This window comes from Telmatherina bonti (genome assembly GCF_933228915.1).
Source record: "Telmatherina bonti genome assembly, chromosome: 12".
In the NCBI taxonomy this organism is placed as follows: domain Eukaryota; kingdom Metazoa; phylum Chordata; class Actinopteri; order Atheriniformes; family Telmatherinidae; genus Telmatherina; species Telmatherina bonti.
This window is the reverse complement of record NC_136610.1, coordinates 34,219,651-34,238,940: the sequence shown is the minus strand read 5'-3', so window position 1 is coordinate 34,238,940 and position 19,290 is coordinate 34,219,651. Positions and strand designations below refer to the sequence as shown.

The 19,290-nt window shown below is 41.4% G+C and overlaps 1 protein-coding gene across 1 annotated transcript; it reads left to right on the top strand.

The window, feature by feature from the left end:
* Nucleotides 1–14,444: 14,444 nt before the first annotated feature.
* gpr174 (G protein-coupled receptor 174) lies at nucleotides 14,445–18,348 on the top strand (the record flags this gene model as incomplete). The annotated part of the gene is made up of 2 exons (XM_079250195.1): nucleotides 14,445–14,663; nucleotides 17,548–18,348. The coding sequence occupies 2 exons, from the start codon at nucleotides 14,445–14,447 to the stop codon at nucleotides 18,346–18,348; spliced, it is 1,020 nt and encodes a 339-aa protein (XP_079106321.1).
* Nucleotides 18,349–19,290: the final 942 nt, after the last annotated feature.

Here is a 19,290-nt window from a genome sequence, read left to right as displayed (position 1 = left end):
CCTATAATAGTTGCTTTGCCCAGATAGTTGACAAGTTTGGACCTAATGGGAACAACATTTGCACTTATGGCTCAGTTATGACACTGGCCAGTGACTTTTATTATTATTTGGAAATAATGCTGTGAGTTGTCTAAGTCTGTATGTCTCCTGTGTACAATCTCACCAAATAACTAGAAATAAGCTATTTAGAAGGCAACTCAGCTTATTGTATGGCCGCGCTCATTGTGGGATCTGTGTTTTTGTGTGCCATCTCGTCTCTTGCATGGTTTGCGAGGGAGTTGCATCAAGTTGAAATTTACTCTTGGTGACTGCAAATGAAAACAGGTGCCAGCCCTTTTTTTTTTTTTTTTTTTTTTTTGCTCAACTTCCTCTCATCTCACGATACAAAGAAGAAAAAAAAAGGCCGAAGGGTTTGGCTGTTAAAACAGAAATTCGGTTCTTAAACAGCCGCCCACATCCTCTTGCACCTGCTGAACTCAGTTACATTTTATTTATAAAGCACTTTCAGTAGCAACGAGCCACCCAAAGTGATGACAGCATGATTGGATATGGAATTAACTTCAACAATATATTAAAAAAGTCTTTACATATGGCAGAATATAACCTAACCAAATTCTATTCCGTTGTGATTTAGCACACATCTGAGTGTGAGAACACCACAAGCAAGAAATCAAACAGAATCATAGATAAGTGCTAGTCAGACTAGACAAATTAAAAATACACTCCTAATCTTTCATCATCTCTCACACATTCATACAGATAAAGCACACAGAAGGCCTACCGGCCTCCTGCCAATGCTCAGAGTAACTCCAGTCCCTGATAGCAGGCGTGAGGCTGCTGTGAGATAAAGATATATTGGGGATCCGTCTACCCTAAGAGCTGCTCCATCGGCGACTACGGAGGTCGCCGCTACAGGAATCCCTGAGATCATGTCCAGCTGCAACCATTAGGAGGCAGTGCAGGATCCCATCGCCCATCTGGATGAGGATGATCACTGCAGCAGCAGCAGCCCTGCAGTTTGAGCAGGCATGGCCCTCGGTGGGAGCAGGAAAACACCGGGGTTTAGTTTCTCTCAAATGTTTACACATTTTTATTTCTTAGATTTTTTTTTTAAACCCGTCCTGTCCAGCATCGCAGCATACAGAACAGCAAACTGCGTGCCATATTTTTGCCAGACAGATTTGCTCTGTCAAGGGAGACATCTCATGTATATAGCTGCCCTTGATAATCTGAATATTTTTATTATTATAGTAATTATTTTTTTTAAGATTTCTTAGATGTTTCTAATGCAAACGCCTGAGCCTGTCGAAGTATTTCTGTCACCGCTTGAGACGGACAATAAAGATCTATATCTCTATCGCTCTCTATTTTCTGAAAGCCTGCCTCACTCTCAGAACTCTACATACATTAAAAACACACACACACTCACACACACACACACACACTTATTAATCCTCCTGTAAAATGAAACTTTACAGTTTTTTCTTCTGAACATTGTATTTTGTTTTCAAATGGCGCACAATGAACAGTTTAACAGTGATGTGCTCCATTCATAGTGACCTTTAGCTCAGTGTTATGCATTTTGCAGACTGTACATATATAAGTGTGAAGTAAAATATTTGAGTATTTTTTTAATACTTTAATACGTGGTAACAAAACATTTTCCCCACATAAACAGTGTTGTGTATGTAACCAACACAAAGTTGCACATACAGTTGCCTCCATACAAAAAGCAGAATTGTTCATTCATTCATTTATTCATTATCCGAACCACTTAATCTGATGAAGGGCGGTGAGGAAACTGGAGCCTATCCCCAGCAGTCTTAAGGCGAGAGGCAGGGTACACCATGGACAGCTCGCCAGTCCATCGCAGGGCATATTTTATTTAATACAGTTAAAATATGCAGCTTTCTGTTCCCCTCAGAGTATAAATACAGAACTCAGTAAGATTCAATTTCTTACCTAATTTCAGTTTGGTAAGTCCAGTTGAGGGATGCTAATGAGTACCTGCTCAACTTCGGCTGACCTTTTGCCCTGTCTCGTTCTCAGAGACTGGTTGACCACATGGACAACCACAGAAGCTCCGATCTCAGAGATCTCAGACCTCCTTCATCCTTCCTGTTGTCCTCCTCCTCCTCCTCTTACTCTGTTTCCAGTGTTCAGTTTCAGCTCACCTGTTGCCCTTTTATGCAAAGGTTCCGGTTCGTAGCTGTAAAACTGTGACAGGTGATTTCATAAGTTCTAAGTCAGTGTAGGCAAATTAACCAGAAAATTGAATGAATATGTTACCTGTGAAACAAGAGATTTACTTCCAGAAAACTGCCAAACGCAGAGAATTGTGTGTAGTGTCTTTTAAAAAAAGTGTGTTTTTTAGTTGTAAAGCAGGAATTGTGCTTGAAGTCTAACAGAACCGGTGCATAAGTTGCATGTTGTTGTCATTGTTTCTCAAGTACCAGTATTTGTGTGTAAACCAATGAAAAAAAATGGAAATAAAAAGTTAAATAAAAACGAAACAAAAGAGCTCAAAGCATATCTGGGTCTTTTACAGGAAACTGAGCTCAGCCAACCTTAGGAAACTACCAGAATATACCCACCTTTTGTCTTCCTGCTTTAAAAAAACCCAACAAAAAACATGACTGTCAAGCTTTCAACTGCTTGCTGAAAATAACACGTGAAACAGGAAGCAGCTTTTAATTTTTACTTTTTCATTTTGATGTGTTACACAGTTACACTGCCATCAGGAGGATGCACGGTGCACGATCAGTTAGATGGAAACAGTGGCTGAGTGTATGATAGCAGAAGTACTGGTGTCAAAGATTCCTACAAACCACGCCCCCTCTTTTCACAGGAAGCCCTGTGTGTTAGAGCCAAAACCCCCAGAGCGGCTTAGAAACACACAGACCGGCAATCGTGGTACAACAATAAGGTGATAAATCAGACAGAAAACTGTAGAAGAGGTGAATTTGTGAGGTAGAAGTGTGAGATTAATGAGAGAAAATGGCGGGAGAATGAAACAGAGAGCTGAGTTAGATGGGCAGAGTGTGAGAAAGGAGTGTGTTGGCTGATACATCACCCTTCTGCTTTTTAATACCACGGCGAGAAGCTTTGAAGACAGAGGTAAGAATCTTTAAAACAAGAAAAAGTTGGTGTGAACGTCTGTAGCAGATACATTCTTCACATGTGGAGTCATTCCTCATGGGGGATCACTTATGTTACTCCAATGTGAGGAATGCCTGTTATGTTCAGGGTGTGTGTGTGTGTGTGTGTGTGTAACTGTAATCCAATGTCAGTGTGTGTATTCCTGCAGTGTGATTTATGACGATTGTGGCGTGTTTTGTATGTTGGAATAGCACACACGTGGAGGGAACCTGGGTGCTCCCCGCCAACGTTTAGGGTGCCGCTACATGAGGCCAGATGTCTAGTCTGAGTGGAAAAGCTGCAACCCACAGAGAGATGACTCATAAGCGGAGAAAATGATGTTTCCACCGACAAAAATCCGATCAGTTTAACCGTTAAAAGCAAAGGTAAGAAAGCTTGACCATGACTCTTTATGTGACTGATCCTGATCTGAAGCTTATTCATCCAGATGTTGGTCACGGTGCCATCAATGATCAACAGCTGCTCTTCTCACATCTGCCTCTTTCAGGATTTTACATAAAGTTTATGTGGGCTCTTGCTGAAATTCTTAGAAAAAAATGATTATATTCATGCTGATTAGCCATTGTTGCAGTCAGAGGTTGGCTGAGGCCGTGCGGACACCCTCCGGCTGCAGCACATTGAAGAAAATGTGCTTTCAGAAGTTAAAGTTTGACTTCTTTCAAAGAATGAACAGGAGACTGAATTAAACTGAATCCCCTCTTTGCGGCCAAATGTCTGCTGCTTGTTGATGCCGTATATGGGAACATTTTTTCAGTTTAAGTCTAAAGCAACACTTCGAATGAGACTTCAGTTTTTCTGGTTATTTTCCAGTTTAAGATGATAAATTGGTGTGAACAAACTGTAGTATGCAGTGGTGCTGTGTTTATTCTCTTCCACCTCATTAATTACTTCAAACCCCCCCAGATTTATCTCATGAACTTCTAGGGGAGGCCAACACCGAGCGAGGAAACTCATGAACTTATTTTAAAGGGTTGGTCAAAGTCATTACGCTTAACACATTCTGCAGAATGAAAACAATTGTTTAAAAGTTTATATATAACTAGGCGGGTCCTTTACAGTTTGTTGCACAAATTAAACTTCAGTATTTACTTTGCTACTCAGTCGGCTACGGAAGCTGAGAGCCACCAAGTTGGTGTTTTTACACACAATTTTAACACCAAGATGAATCATCCGGATATCGGAATAATTTATCTCCTATTCTCGGGAAAACAAAGTTCACTTTTCAAGACAACAGATTATCCAAATGGATCTGATGGTGACTGGATCTGTTCCTAATCCATTGCAGAACCAACACAAAAAGTGAGACTGGGATTTTAGGACATTAAAGATGCATTTCCAAAGGAAACTGGGAGAGAAACTCCAAACCCCTCCCAGGTTCCCAACATGCAACCTCCTCCCAGGTTCCAAACATGCAGCCTCCACCCAGGCTCCCAACATGCAGCCTCCACCCAGGCTCCCAACATGCAGCCTCCACCCAGGCTCCCAACATGCAACCTCCACCCAGGCTCCCAACATGCAACCTCCACCCAGGCTCCCAACATGCAGCCTCCACCCAGGCTCCCAACATGCAGCCTCCACCCAGGCTCCCAACATGCAGCCTCCACCCAGGCTCCCAACATGCAGCCTCCACCCAGGCTCCCAACCTGCAGCCTCCACCCAGGCTCCCAACATGCAACCTCCTCCCAGGCTCCCAACATGCAACCTCCACCCAGGCTCCCAACCTGCAGCCTCCACCCAGGCTCCCAACATGCAACCTCCACCCAGGCTCCCAACATGCAACCTCCACCCAGGCTCCCAACATGCAACCTCCTCCCAGGCTCCCAACGTGCACCCTCCACCCAGGCTCCCAACATGCACCCTCCACCCAGGCTCCCAACCTGCAACCTCCACCCAGGCTCCCAACCTGCAACCTCCACCCAGGCTCCCAACATGCAACCTCCACCCAGGCTCCCAACATGCAACCTCCACCCAGGCTCCCAACATGCAGCCTCCACTCAGGCTCCCAACATGCAGCCTCCACCCAGGCTCCCAACATGCAACCTCCACCCAGGCTCCCAACATGCAACCTCCACCCAGGCTCCCAACATGCAACCTCCACCCAGGCTCCCAACATGCAACCTCCTCCCAGGCTCCCAACGTGCACCCTCCACCCAGGCTCCCAACATGCACCCTCCACCCAGGCTCCCAACATGCAACGTCCATCCAGGTTTACAACATGCAAACTCCACCCAAAATTCCCTTTCAGAAACAATTATAGAAGAAAAATGAAGTTCGTTAATTAGAAAACTGGATTTTGTTGTGTGTGTTTGTGGTCTACTGGGAACAGTGCTGGTTCCAGTCTAACTGCAGTGACCTGCAATGGATCCTTCTTGCTTTGGATGAAGCAGTCTGTCTCTGAAGGAGTTCTGCTGGGCTGTCAGTGTTTGGGAGGAGTGTGTAGTTGTGCAGAGGGGAACTGAGATCTTGGCCATTATCTTTTCTCCCAGCATCTTAACTGGTGGGTCCAAGGGGCATCCAAGCTGCTTTGTACTGGGATATCTCAGTACAGTCAAGCTGACATCAGAAAGAGGAAAATCCACCACTGACCAGTCTTTCATTACCCGAACTGCTTCATCTGATCAATGGTGAAGCTGAAGCCTATCCCAGCAGTTTTTTGGTTAAGAGGCGAGGCACACCCTGGACAGGTCACCAGTCCATCGTGGGGCCAACACAAAGAGACAAACAACCACTCACACTCACTCCTATGGGCAATTCAGAGTAACCAATGAACTAAACATGCATGTCTTTGGACGGTGGGAGGAAGCCGGAGTACCCACATAAAGGCCACCGTTTGAGCCCCCCCCCCCAACAACCTTCTTGCTGTGAGGCCACAGTGCTAACCACTATTCCACTGTGCAGACTACTACCATAAAGTCTGCCCATGACTGAAATTGCAACGTGTCTCAGTATTAAGTTTGACCATCAATTATTCACAGAATTACATGTATATGGGGAAATGTCAATGCACCAAACAAATTCTGACTCTGATCAAAGAAGGGGACTCAGTCCACCAACAAACGCAGGTCTCAGTCTGCTTCAAGTGGACCAGATACAGGAAGCGGACTACAAAAAAAAGTCCCTTTCTGCATGTGGCGTAGCATTGCATTGTGGGTAAATACATAGCGATGGCGTTAAGGGTCCTCTGCCTGGTCTGTTGTTCATACTGTGTCCATTATCGCAGTGTATTTCTGCAGTATACTTGCATAAGACACAATTAAAACCCAAAACAGCCATAGTTTTGTCTTTATGTTAAACTCAAAGTTGGCATTGTCTTAATCGTGAACACAATCTCTGTCTGCATGGTTACACCCCCATACAACTGTGCAGAGTCCCCAATCGGACCGAGTTTAACAGACTATCCTGATGTGAATGCATCCTAAAGTTCTGAATGGTTCTGGGACCAAATCAGAGACCTCCTGTCTCATTATGAACCCCATTATCAGAACCCCTCAGGTCATCTGGATCCAGTCTTATCAGTTCCCAGAGTCAGAACTAGACAGAAAAGCTGCATTCAGCTCCTACGCTCCATGTTACTGGAACAAATAACCCTCCGGTCAGCTGAAACACTCAGTTTATTTAAATCCAGGTTGAAGACCCTCCTGTTCTCAGCAGCATTTCAGTCGTTTTTATTCAAATCTTTGAGTTTATTTTAAGTCCAAATCTTCAGGTTTCTTTAAAGCTGGAATTGATCATGATTTTATGAGTCCTTATTTTATGTCATTTCCTTTTCCTTGCTTTGTTTTATTTGTAAATTATGCTTTTTCTGTAAAGCACTTTAAATCCCCTTGTTGTTGAAACTGTGCTATATAAATAAACTTGCCTTGCCTAAAACTCAGCAGAAGCCAGCAAAGATCATGAACTATTGTAAAATATGTTTTTGTATCTTTAAAGACCCGACTGCCACTTTATTTTTTAGTATTTGTTAAAGTAATTTGATATTTTTCTTGCCTATTCAGCAATAAAGTGTGAGAATATTGTAAAAGCTTGGAAGATATTTCAATTGGCAGGCAAGATGAAAAGTTGCTTCACTTGTATAAAATTATAACTGTATAAATATGAAGGGAACGAAAGCATTTAATTATAAACAAATCGATTGCGTTCCTCTTTTAAGTATTTTTGGAAAAGTTGCCCAAGTTTGCGGAAAGTTTGCAAATATTTTAATGTTGTGGCAAGCGGGAGTGATAAAAATCAGTCATGACTCAGGATTATCAACATCAGTGTATTTTTTTTTTAAAAAAAAGAAAAAAAAAAGGAGTTAGGTCTGTTATAGATTTCTGTAGAACTTAAGAAAAGGGAAGAAACTGCTGAAATATTGACAGAATAACTTGAAACAAAAACACAACACGATGCAAGTTATGCCCCAGTAGCATGCTAGCTGCTACGCTACTCATCTGATGCTTTCTTTCCATGCTTTACTTACAGAAAATCAATCCTTTCAGGAATCATCCTTAAATAGGTTGAAATATTTATATTTTTCTGGATGCTGACAGAATCCAGCTGCTAGTTTCCCCGCCTGGATTTGATAAATAAAACTGAAAAAGCTGATAAACTACTAGCTTTGCTCTCAGACTGATCAGTGTTTAGAGAATAATGTAGCAAAAAGCTTCACCATTTTGTTTAGCCAACAGTGGTACTGTTGACAAAATGCACAGCTGTTTAAAGGTCTTAACTTTTACCTTCAGATTGATGTTTCCTAATTTTGTTGTCAGTTCGTCTCATACAATTTGTGTTTATACTTCAAAGGTTTTTACAGAAAGAAAAGTTGAACTGAACTTCTTGTTTTTCTGACAGTCTGGTTGTTACACCAGAAGTTTGGTTTTCTAAAAGTCACAACATACTTCAGATGTTGCTTAGACCAGGGTCCAGCAGGTTTTTTACACATTACTTCAACACATCTCAATCACATTAAACAGATGAAGTTCTGCTCAGTGACTCGTTAATTTGATCGAGGTGTGTTGGAACAGGGATACATGGAAATCCTGATGAATAGCAGCTCTCTTGGGACCATAATGAATAACCCCATCTTAGACTGTGGATGTGTTAGATCCATGACTAATTTATTGTGTTATTGATATGCATATGGAATATAGCCTTAGTCACCTCTGCCAAGGAGGCTTTTACCGGCGTTTATCTGTTTGTGTTCAAGATAATTAAAAGTTATGGATAGATTTTCATTAAATTTTCAGGAGTTGCTGGAAATGCAAAAAGGAAGATCTGATTTAGTTTTGGTGGTGATCCAAATCAAGGTTTTTTTTTTTAATGTTTTTTTTTTTAACATTGTGCTTGGAGGTTTGCACTTTAAGTGCTTTTGTAGTTCATAAAGAGAAAACAGACAACGGATGTTCCTACAGTTCTAGATTCCAAAGTTTCAAGACTTTCATTTTCTATAAGAGCGGAGCTTAAATTAGCATGAGTAAGAGTTTTGTTTGAGAAGGGATGCATTTAAAAGTTGCAGGATAGTGGATCTTGAGGACCAAACTTAATTGTCCTGATGCACCACAATCAGATATCAAAAACTGTTTAAATTAAGAATATTTTTCTATGTTAACGTCAGCTTTGGTGTGTTTGTGGCAAGATGACATATAAGCAAGGAGGAAAAAAGACTATTAGCAGCCTTGCTGCAAGAGAAAATCACTTGTCCTTTTAGTCTGATATGAAACACACAACTGTGAGGTTCCTCCATGCAGACCAACCAGTCTGGAAAGCAGCACCTCCTATTTATACCCTGAAACACCTCCCTCTCAGTTCAACGGGCCAATCATAACAGATTTCTGAAAGAAAAATAAATCAACTGATTTATTAATAAAACATGATTGTAATAAAAACACTTCAGATTCCAGAATTTAGCACATAAATTAATAATTCACACAGTTTCATAATAACATTTATAAAAATCCTCAATGTTCATCTTTTTAACCCTAATCACTTCCAATCAATAATTCAATCCAGAACAAGAATCACCTGCAGGCTGGAAAAGAACTGATTGCAGGCAGACCTTCTCATTTAACAATTGTCTTTCTCAGAAGAGAAATTTTGGAGGGGAATTATGGACATAAAACAGCATAAAAATACACAGATGGTTAGTAAACATAAGTCAAATCCATGCATAAGAGGCACTAAGCTTAAGAAGGAGCTGGAATTTTCTAACAGTTAATATCTGTTTATTTTATTGTCTTCCATTTATTGGTTATTATGGTGCCTAGTTTATTAATTTATTTGATTCATTTTACATACAGCTTTTTGTAACTGTTTGTCTGTGAAAAACACTTTTTAAATTAGCTTAACTTACATACAAACTTACTTAAAACAAAAAATGTGTTCTTTGTTTTATAACTTGAAAGACCTCATTGCAGCATGTCGCCAGCCAAAACCATTAAATGCCATTAAAATAGTTGTAATTTAAAAATATAAATATAAGTATAAATATAAATATGAATAAAAATACTAGGGCTGTGACGGTATGCTTTCATCCCTGTAACGTAAGACTTTCATAAGCTTTCATAAATAACCCAAGTAGACAGATGTCTTTTTAATGTTTATTGGGACACACTGAAAACAACCCTATTCATTTTTAGTATGTACAGTTTATTTTCACTGTCTTTGGTTAGAGGTCCATGTAGCCACAGAAACCTAACAGCATCTCTATCTCTCTCTGCTAAAGCTACTTGCATGAAAGCCTTTGTAATGTCTGCAGTGAAGCCTATCTGATGGGGTCTGAACTTGATAAGCACATCTCAGAGATTTGGGTTAAGATTGGGTCCAGTCATTAAACAACCATTCAGTGAAGGACAGCCCTCCTCATGTGATGACACATCAAACACCACTCTCAGTTTAGTAGTTACCTTATCATCTCTGATTACAGCATGATGGGGCAGGTAGTATTCCACAGTCTCTCCCCTTTCTGCCCTTGCGGCACTCCCTGCTGGTACATCTTTGCAGATGCCTTGCTGCAGATAATCCTGTATGACCTCATTGTACCTTGTGTAAAATGATGCATCCATTTTCATTCTCCTCTTGAGACTTTCAAACCACTTTTTTGCAACTTTAAAGTTGTTTGGAAGATCCAGTTTGTCAGGTCGCCACAGTAATTCCACCTGATAGCGGGCATTTTTGTACATTGTAGTCTGTTCAAAGTTTTGAAGCACATCAGCCTCCTCTCGGCTTTGGGTTTTTTCATTAATGATTCCCAGAGACGCAACTTCCCAGAAGGCGTGAAGTTGCTTGGTGATCTATCTGACTGTCTTCATCTAGGCGTATGTGCATACAAGTGGTGCCTGTTACGCTGGATGCTGTAACTGGCCCTTGTAAAGTCCAAGCAAAGACACTCTCTATGGCCACCAATGATTCTGTGACTCTCTGCATTTGACTAGTCACGACCTTCCAGTAACAGTCTGCCCCTATTAGCAAGGACAGTTCTGAAGACAGTCGGAAGGGCCTTCTAGAGGAAAATCTGCAAGCTGAAGGCCTCTTTTCTTTAATTCTCCTTAAAGTGTTTTTTCTGGTACCTTTATCACTGCTCTGCACACTTGAGGAGTTTCCACCGCTTCAATCTTGACCCTTTGCTGTGAATTTTGCACATTTAGCAGTGTGACTCTCACAATGTTACATTGTGCGGTGACAGGAGTAGTGGATCGAAAGGTTCTTGTCTTATCACTGGCAGCATCAACTCTTTAACTACAATCTCATGAATGAAGCTTTGACTGCCTCCATCTTACAGGCACTGTATGATTTTTCTTTTTGCTGGGCTTTCTGCCTGTGCCTTATTTGTGTGGAGCAGTACAGTATTCTGGATATTAGCTTTCATTTGTACCCCACTGGACACTGATGACACCACCGCCTCTATACTGCTACTGTCAACTGCTGGTTTGCTCTCTGCTTGAGTACAGACCGATTGATGATGTCTTCGGCACATGACACACCTTTCACCTTGAAGAATTTTGCTATTTGTTTTGGTCCTAGCCAAATGTAGCATCGTCCCAGCCCTTTGAGTTTCTCACTTCGAGCAGCAACAGAAGTGTCGGGACAGCATTCTGGTTTGTGGTTTGTTTTGCCGCTCCACTGAAACACAGATGTATTTCCTTCTCTCGCTGTGCTCCATGGTACACCCCCACTCTGCACCAACTCAAAGCAAAAGGGAATGCCTTGCCAAGAAAACTGAACTCACCATTCACAAGGAAATAGTCAAACTCTTTTCTACAAGGACTGTATTGCTTCAGCAAAATCCACTTACTACTCTGGTCTAATCTGCTCCAGTGAAGGAAAATCTAAATGCCTCTTTTCCTTGTTCAATAATACTACAAGACCCTGTGGCTTGCTCCTTCCCCATCTGTACTCAACTGACTTCTGCAATTCCTTTCTGTCTTTCCTTGCCTCTAAAATCTCCAACATCCACCAACAAGTGGCCTCTGAAGGAGCTGCTGCTCCTGCTGCAGATTCTGTACTTCCATCCTTTTCCATCACCCACCATTCTCAAGTTTTGCTCTCCCCTCCCCAACAATATCTGACTTGATTAAAAAATCCAAACTTTCCACCTGTTTGCTTGATCCTCTCCCAAAAGTCACAGTCACGACTTGTCTCCCTTCATTGATTCCTTTCATCACTGCCATTTTCCATTCCTCCCTTCCATCGGTCTTCAAGACAGCTGCCGTCACTCTGATCCTAAAAAACCTGGCGCCGATTCATCTTACCTCTATAACTTTCATCCTATTTCCAATCTTCCTTTCATTTCCAAAATTCTCAAAAAGGTTGTTGCCGCTCAGCACCCCAAACACCTCGCTGATAATAACCTGTATGAACATTTCCAGTCTGGCTTCCGTCCCCTTCACAGCACAAAATCAGCTCTTCTAAAAATCACCAGCGACCTTCTGATGGCAGATGACTCCGGTCTCCTCACAATCCTCATCCTTTTAGATCTTAGAGCAGCATTTGATACCATTTCCTACGGCACCCTGCTAAATAGATTGGCATCCCTTGGGGTCTCCCATTAACCTCTCACTTCGTTCTCTTCATATCTCTCCAACCGTACACAGTTCATTCAACTTCAGGCTCACACTTCTAAGTCATTCCCCATCACTGCTGGTGTTCCTCAGGGCTCAGTCCTGGGACCCCTTTGGTTTATCACCAATGTTCTCCCCCTCGGCCACATATTCTGTAAATACAGCATCAACTTCCATTCCTATGCAGATGACACCCAGCTCTACATCTCTTCTAAACCTAACTCCTCTCTTCCACCCACCTCCCTCTCTCCAGGAAATCAAAGCCTGGCTCTCTTCCAATTTTCTCAAACTTAACAGCAGGAAAACAGAAGTTTTACTTGTTGGCACACCCTCCATTCCAGTCAAGTCTCACAGTTTCTCCATCAACCTTGACAGCTCCTCCATTTCCCCCTCCTCTCAGGTCAAAAGTCTGGGCGTCTTCTCGACAGCACTTTATCGTTTAAAGCCCACATTAACAGCATCACCCGGTCTGCTTATTTCCACCTTCGTAACATCATCTCTCATGCCACACGCTGCTGCTATCCTTGTCTTGTCACTTCACAGATTGATTACTTCAACTCACTTCTCTTTGGTTTACCCAGTAAATCACTTCACAAACTGTAGCTCCTCCAGAACTCAGCCACTCGAATCACAACCCACACCTCTTCCTATGATCATATTACCCCAGTCCTTCAACAGCTCCACTTGCTCCCAATATAACACAGAATCAACTTCAAGATTCTGGTCCTCACCTTCAAATGCGTCCATAATCTGGCCCCTCCTTACCTGTCTGACCTGCTCCACATTGCTACTCCCTCCGTACCCTCAGGTCCTCATCCTCCATTCATCTCACAGTTCCCTCTGCCTACCTCACCACCATGGGGAGCAGAATCTTCAGTCGCTCTGCTCCCCGGCTCTGGAACTTACTCCTATCTGAGCTTCAGAACATTGACTCTCTTCCGTTATTAAATCCCAACTTAAAACTTATCTGTTTAAACTGGCCCACTCTCTTTGACCCCTTTTAACTATTTGCCTCACTTGTTTTTGTTTTTAATTCTTATGTGATCAGTTTCTTTTTTGTTTTGTAAGGTGACCTTTGGTACTGAAAGGCACCTAGAAATGTATTATTATTGCTATTATTATTATTATTATTATTATTATTATTATTATTATTATTACTATTATTACTATTATTAATAGCAACTGAATCAATAGCTATTTGTAACTCAAAGTGTTTGTGAGTTGAATGAACAAGCTGAACACCCACTCAAGTGAAGAGTGGTTGACCAGGCTCAGGTCTACATATTACTGTGTTTCCATCAGAGGGAAATGTCAGAAGCAGGAACTGCTCTGTGTGAAGTGCCATCTTGTAAAATCTTCTAAGTTACTTTCAATTTGGAAAGATCAGAAAGCATCATGTGCATGTTTTTTTTTTGTTTTTTTTTTTACATTACAGAAGTAGCGATTTGCACTGAAAGAGCACGGACTTGTTTGGGCTAACATTTCTCAAAATGCTAGTTTCACTGGTGGTTGGTGCAGAAACATCTTACAGCAATTTAGCTGTGGGCTGCCCTGCATTTAAAGCGGTTAACAGTATGTTGGGGGTGGGTGAGTGTGCATCAACATTGCTGCAGGTTTGCACGTTTACTGTAAAAGCCAATGCAAAAAAACAATGAATGCACAACTGATTGGTGTTAGTAAACCTACACACACAGCTTCATGGTGTAAAATATGCAAAACATGTGGCCGTTAGAAGCTGATCTATAGACCCACAAACAGTGCTTCTTTTACTAAGCATGCACATCTCCATTTCATAATGGTCACAACAGACACACCTCTGTGCAGAGTAATTTACTGTAACTTATGTATCGGCACCTGCATGCTGACAATGAGGAAGCTCAAGCAGAGAAACAGAACTTTCTCTGTGCTGACAGCACATTTTAGCATCTAACATCTTTTTTTTTGTGGCGACACTATAAACCTCAACCCAAATGTCTTTAAATTCATACACTTTTCTCTCTTCCAGAAAACCATTTTCTGGCAGGAAGACGTGAACTATTGACAGTTTATCAGGCCTGGGACACAAACCAGAAGACATCACATCTCTGTCTGGAATGCTGCAGAGAAAGAGCAGCACAGCTCACAGCATGAACTCCTCTTCACCATAATGGCCGCCATGGACACTGCAAAGAAACTTTCAACAAATTGCAAGCAGATATCCTGATACAAGCGTGCTGCAGGGTTGCGAGACTGCTCCTCTCATCAGCCTACATGGCTACGTTATGGCTTAACACGAGCATTCAAAGCTGCAACAACTCTGATAACCTGAAGACATACCAGCATCACATCTACGCAGTGGTCTACAGTGTGATCTTAGCACCAGGCCTGCTGGGTAATATCCTGGCGCTCTGGGTGTTCAGGATCTACATTAGAGAAACCAAAAAGGCTGTGGTGTTCATGATGAACCTGGCTGTGGCCGACCTCCTGCAGGTAAAAACCCTCTATATAACATCATCTGTCTGTCTTTCTCCAAATCTTTTTTTATTTTGCCATTTTCAACATGAACTGACAAGGAAAACAGACGGGCTCAGATGCCATCCATCCATCTCCTACCGCTTATCCGGAGTATGGTCCTTGTTTTAAACTATACGTGAAGTTCTCACTTTGTAGCAATTGTGTCTCGGCAGGCAAGGAATGGGTCCCAGGTAGCTGAGAATTCTCCGATAGGGCTTCTCGACCGAGCTGGTTCAGAGCCACAGCCAGACTAAGCACCGGTTCTTTGGCTTTCGACTGCCTAAGCACCGGCTCCTGGTTCTCAGAACCGGTTCTATCCTGGCACCAACTCTTTGCTGGGCCAGAGTTGAGAACCGCTTCCCATTGTGTGCATCAGTAGCTGGGGGTAGGGCTACCTGGCCAAAATATGAGCATTGAAAGTTGGACCAACATCTTCATACACGCTAACAAAACTGACAACAAGACTAAGCCGAGGAGGAAGCTTTTTGTTTCCTGGCTCTTTGGTCGTCTGCAGAGATCCAAGGTAAATCGGACAAAGCCTTTGCTGGAGCAGCTACAACAGGAGATGGCAGCAGCTGGCTTCAAATGGGGCTTCGACCACTGGTCAACAAATTAGTTTAACAAATTTTACAGAGGACTTCTGGGGACCGGAAAAAGGAGCTGGGACCCATATTTCCAGATCCTGAATTCTGTTCTTGATGACCGGCCTGTAATGACGCAGCACTGACCAGACTCTTTTTGTCGAAAACCAAAACCGGTTCTTTGTTAGCACCAGAGATGAGCCCCCTAAGCACTGGCTCTAGCACCAGCACTGGTTCTTCTTTGGTCGAAAGCCCTATGAGGGAGTTGGTTCTCGTAGACTTCAGTCTTTCCATTTGTATGACAAGACTCCTATCAGCTAACCATCTGTGAAAAGGGGGGAGGGAGGATGCTAACTCCCAGTCTATCGGGATGAGTCTTCTGGCAACAGTACTCCCCAGCTCCAGAGACTTTGGCAGTGATGTAGATAGGCTTGTTGTGAGCAGCCACAAATCATTTAACAGGATTTTTTTTTTTTTACAGTACTTCAACCATCATAAACTTTAACAGTCGCCGATTCTTTGTTTAAAAGCTTTAGGAAAGCTTCACCCATTAACCGTCATCTGAGGGCTCCTCTGAGCTGCTAGCATGCAAAATATGAGACAATTTCTGACCATAAAGCAGGAGAAGGATGTAAAGTGGCAGTAAAGTCCCCAGATAGCAGACAAATTCTGGCTACTTCTGACAGTTCCGGCACTTCAAAGTGTTGTGTGGGCCAGAAGTGGACCAGACATCTGCTGCCAGCCCAGCTCAGATCATGGCAAGTCTCCTGCAGGCCTCATGTGGAATATATTGGGATATATTCTCTTTTAAGCTGAGCCTAGAGTTTGGTGCTGGGGTGTTGGAGGGGCTCAAAACAAATGTGAGCAATGTTCAATGATCATGGCAGCAGCAGTAGTAGCAGCAAGCATGAAGCAAACAGCAGAGAGAGGAAGGTTGCAGATTAAACACACCTCCCAGACTTGATGGGTATGTTTGATGTTTAGCATGAATGTTTGAGGCAGATTGCATGGGGTGCGACATAGCAGCTAAAGCCAGCAGGCATGGCTTAATTTAAGGCAAACCTGTTGTTATGTTCATTTCCTGTCACTGTTCGGACCTTTAAAAATAAAGGTTTACATTTTAATATGGACCGTTATACTTCATTCATAAAAAAAAAACAAAACAAAAAAAAAAAAAAACTTGCTTTGAGCCAAATCAGAATTTTTACCAGTTTTTGTATTCTTAATCATTTTAGTTTGTACAGTCATCATATCTGGTGCTTTTTCAGTTTCACATCCTCTTCATGAATTATAAACAATTTGAAAAGACAAATTTCATCACAGGCAGCTGGAGGGGAGGGGATAACGCCGATGAGAAAATAAGAAAACTTTCAGAAAAATGAAGATGAAAAGAGGAAGAGCTTTAAAACATGATGGCAATCTCAGAATGCACAAACCATGGTTTCCATGAATCTTATTATTCCCCGGCTGAAACAAAATAAAAGATTAATTGATAAACATTCAAAACTGTACTGTGATCTCACTGTACTGGATGTCTTTGCATTCTGAAAAAAACCCCCAAAACCCAGCTAAACTACTTTCAGTATAATAATAAATGAATGAAATAAAAATGTATATATAAATAATATATTATTCTACAGTATTACTTTAGCTATTAAGTATTAAACAAGCTGTTCTGTATGTGAAATTAAAGACAGAGATCATATTGGTTGTCCCTTATTAATTTGTTGTAAAAAAAAATGCTGCTTTTGTGTAAAATACTTTAAATTATTTGCCACATTTTAAAAATGAATCTTGGTGCTTGTAGCTTTTCTATTGATCAGTAGCTGGACAGGAAAGTGAGGCACAACATGTGACATGCAGCAAAGGCTCCAGGACAGCATGGAGCTGTAGCCTCTTTACACAGGGCTCAACCAGTTGAGCTGCACTCGCCCCCAGTTCTTCAAATCATTGTTATTATTATGAAATGCAACTTTTATTTTAAATTTACTGAGGATTAAATTTCATAGACCAGAAAAATACAACATACAGAATATAAATCAATCAAAGCCAAACTTAGTTATGAACTCTCTCTGTTGCTTCATAAAGAAGAAGCTAAAAACGGAGAATTAAAGGCCAATACATTTTTATTTTACAATAAATAAGTGAAATACATGCCTGATAACTCCGTTTTGCAGCCTTGGTGATAGTAATGCATCCATGGTGATGTTTGGTTTCTTTTTGTAGTTAATAATTGATTCTTCTTCTACAACCATCTTGACATCTCCGACTCTCCTCAGGTGCTCTCCCTGCCTCTGCGGATCTACTATTACCTGAACGACATGTGGCCATTCGGTCTACCCCTCTGCATGTTCTGCTTCTACCTGAAGTATGTCAACATGTATGCCTCCATCTACTTCCTGGCGTGCATCAGCGTGCGCCGCTGCAAGCTCATCATGCATCCGCTGAGGTACAACTCTTCAAAACAAAAAGGAGACTTGTTGGTTTGTGGACTGGGCTGGTTGTTGGTCTGCCTTTGCTGCCTGCCCTTCCCCTTGCTGAGGAACCCCAGTTATGACTCAAAAATTGGTCCTAATGACTCCTTCCCTTGCTTCTCAGAGCTGCCTCTGAGGCACATCAGTAGTCCAGCTGCCTGGTTTCTCCTGGTCACAGCAGAGCTACTAGGCTTCATCGTTCCCCTTATTTTGGTGATTGTCTGTGCATGTAAGACTGCTGGGAGCCTCAAGAATACGACAGTGGGTGCTGTTCCCGATAGAGGGGAGAAACGGAGGGCTTTGAAGATGGTGCTGAGCTGTGCTGTTGTCTTTCTCGTGTGCTTTGCACCTTACCATGTCACCATGCCCCTGGACTTCCTGGCGAAAGCCAACGCACTGAGTAACTGCTCGCTCAGAGACTTTGTTCAACGAATTCATCCTCTGACGCTCTGCCTGGCCAGCCTGAACTGCAGCTTGGACCCACTCATGTACTATTTCACAACCAATGAGTTCTGGAGGCAACTGAGCAAGACAGAGACACCAGAGAACATGGCGTTCAGCAGGCGCCTGTCCTGCATAACTGGAGAGGACTTGGATGATGACTGAACCACTAAACCCAAAGATAAACGCTGAATTCCAGCATTGAGAAGTATGTGGAAATGTGTCAAAATGTGATATTTTCTTATGTATTTATTTGTGAATAAAACATTTTTCTACTTTTGTATGACCTTGCACAAGAGCTGTTTTTTCAGGATGACTTCTTCGCACCAGAATCAGGCGATGCAGAACAGGACATTTAGAAAAACTTGCCAGTTAATGCAGGGATGTGGTTACACTGGAGAAATAATTACTAAAAGTTTAAATATTTCAATTAGATGAGAAATTTTCATTCAACTGAATTATGTTTCTGTAACACTAAACAGAAAATAAAATTTGTGTAATTCAAAGATAAAGAATGAACAACGTAGAATTATTGTAACACTGCTGATAGACTTTACCCATTATATATAAAAGTTAATCTAATACTGTAAATAAATGACAGATATTACAAATATATTAATGTATACATATAAACTTAAATTTTGCATAAACTTGCAATAAAACTGCTTAAGTTTCATTGTAATAGAATTTAATGTTTATTACTATATTTGTCATGCTGTGAAAATTTTACGCTGTTATTGATAAGGGGGTTCAGGACTAGATAAGTGCCTAACTTCTTCCAAAACCCCTTTTCGAACTTAAGAAGTTTATTTTATTTGTTGTAACCAATATTTGTTCTTTTAAAAGTCCTTTTTTAGTTCGAAATAAAAAAAAAAAAAAAATTTAAAAAACTTTTCTACATACATACAAAATATTTAGTTTTACTTAAACTTTTATTTGTTTATATATTATATATTTTATTATATATATTGGGTAAATTCTATTAGCAGTGCTACATTTATTCTATATAGTTCATTCTTTATTATTTGGTTGAATTAAATAGATCTTATTTTCTGGTTAATGTTACTGTCGGGTGGAAATTTGTTGTAAACTTTAGTCGTTGGGCCA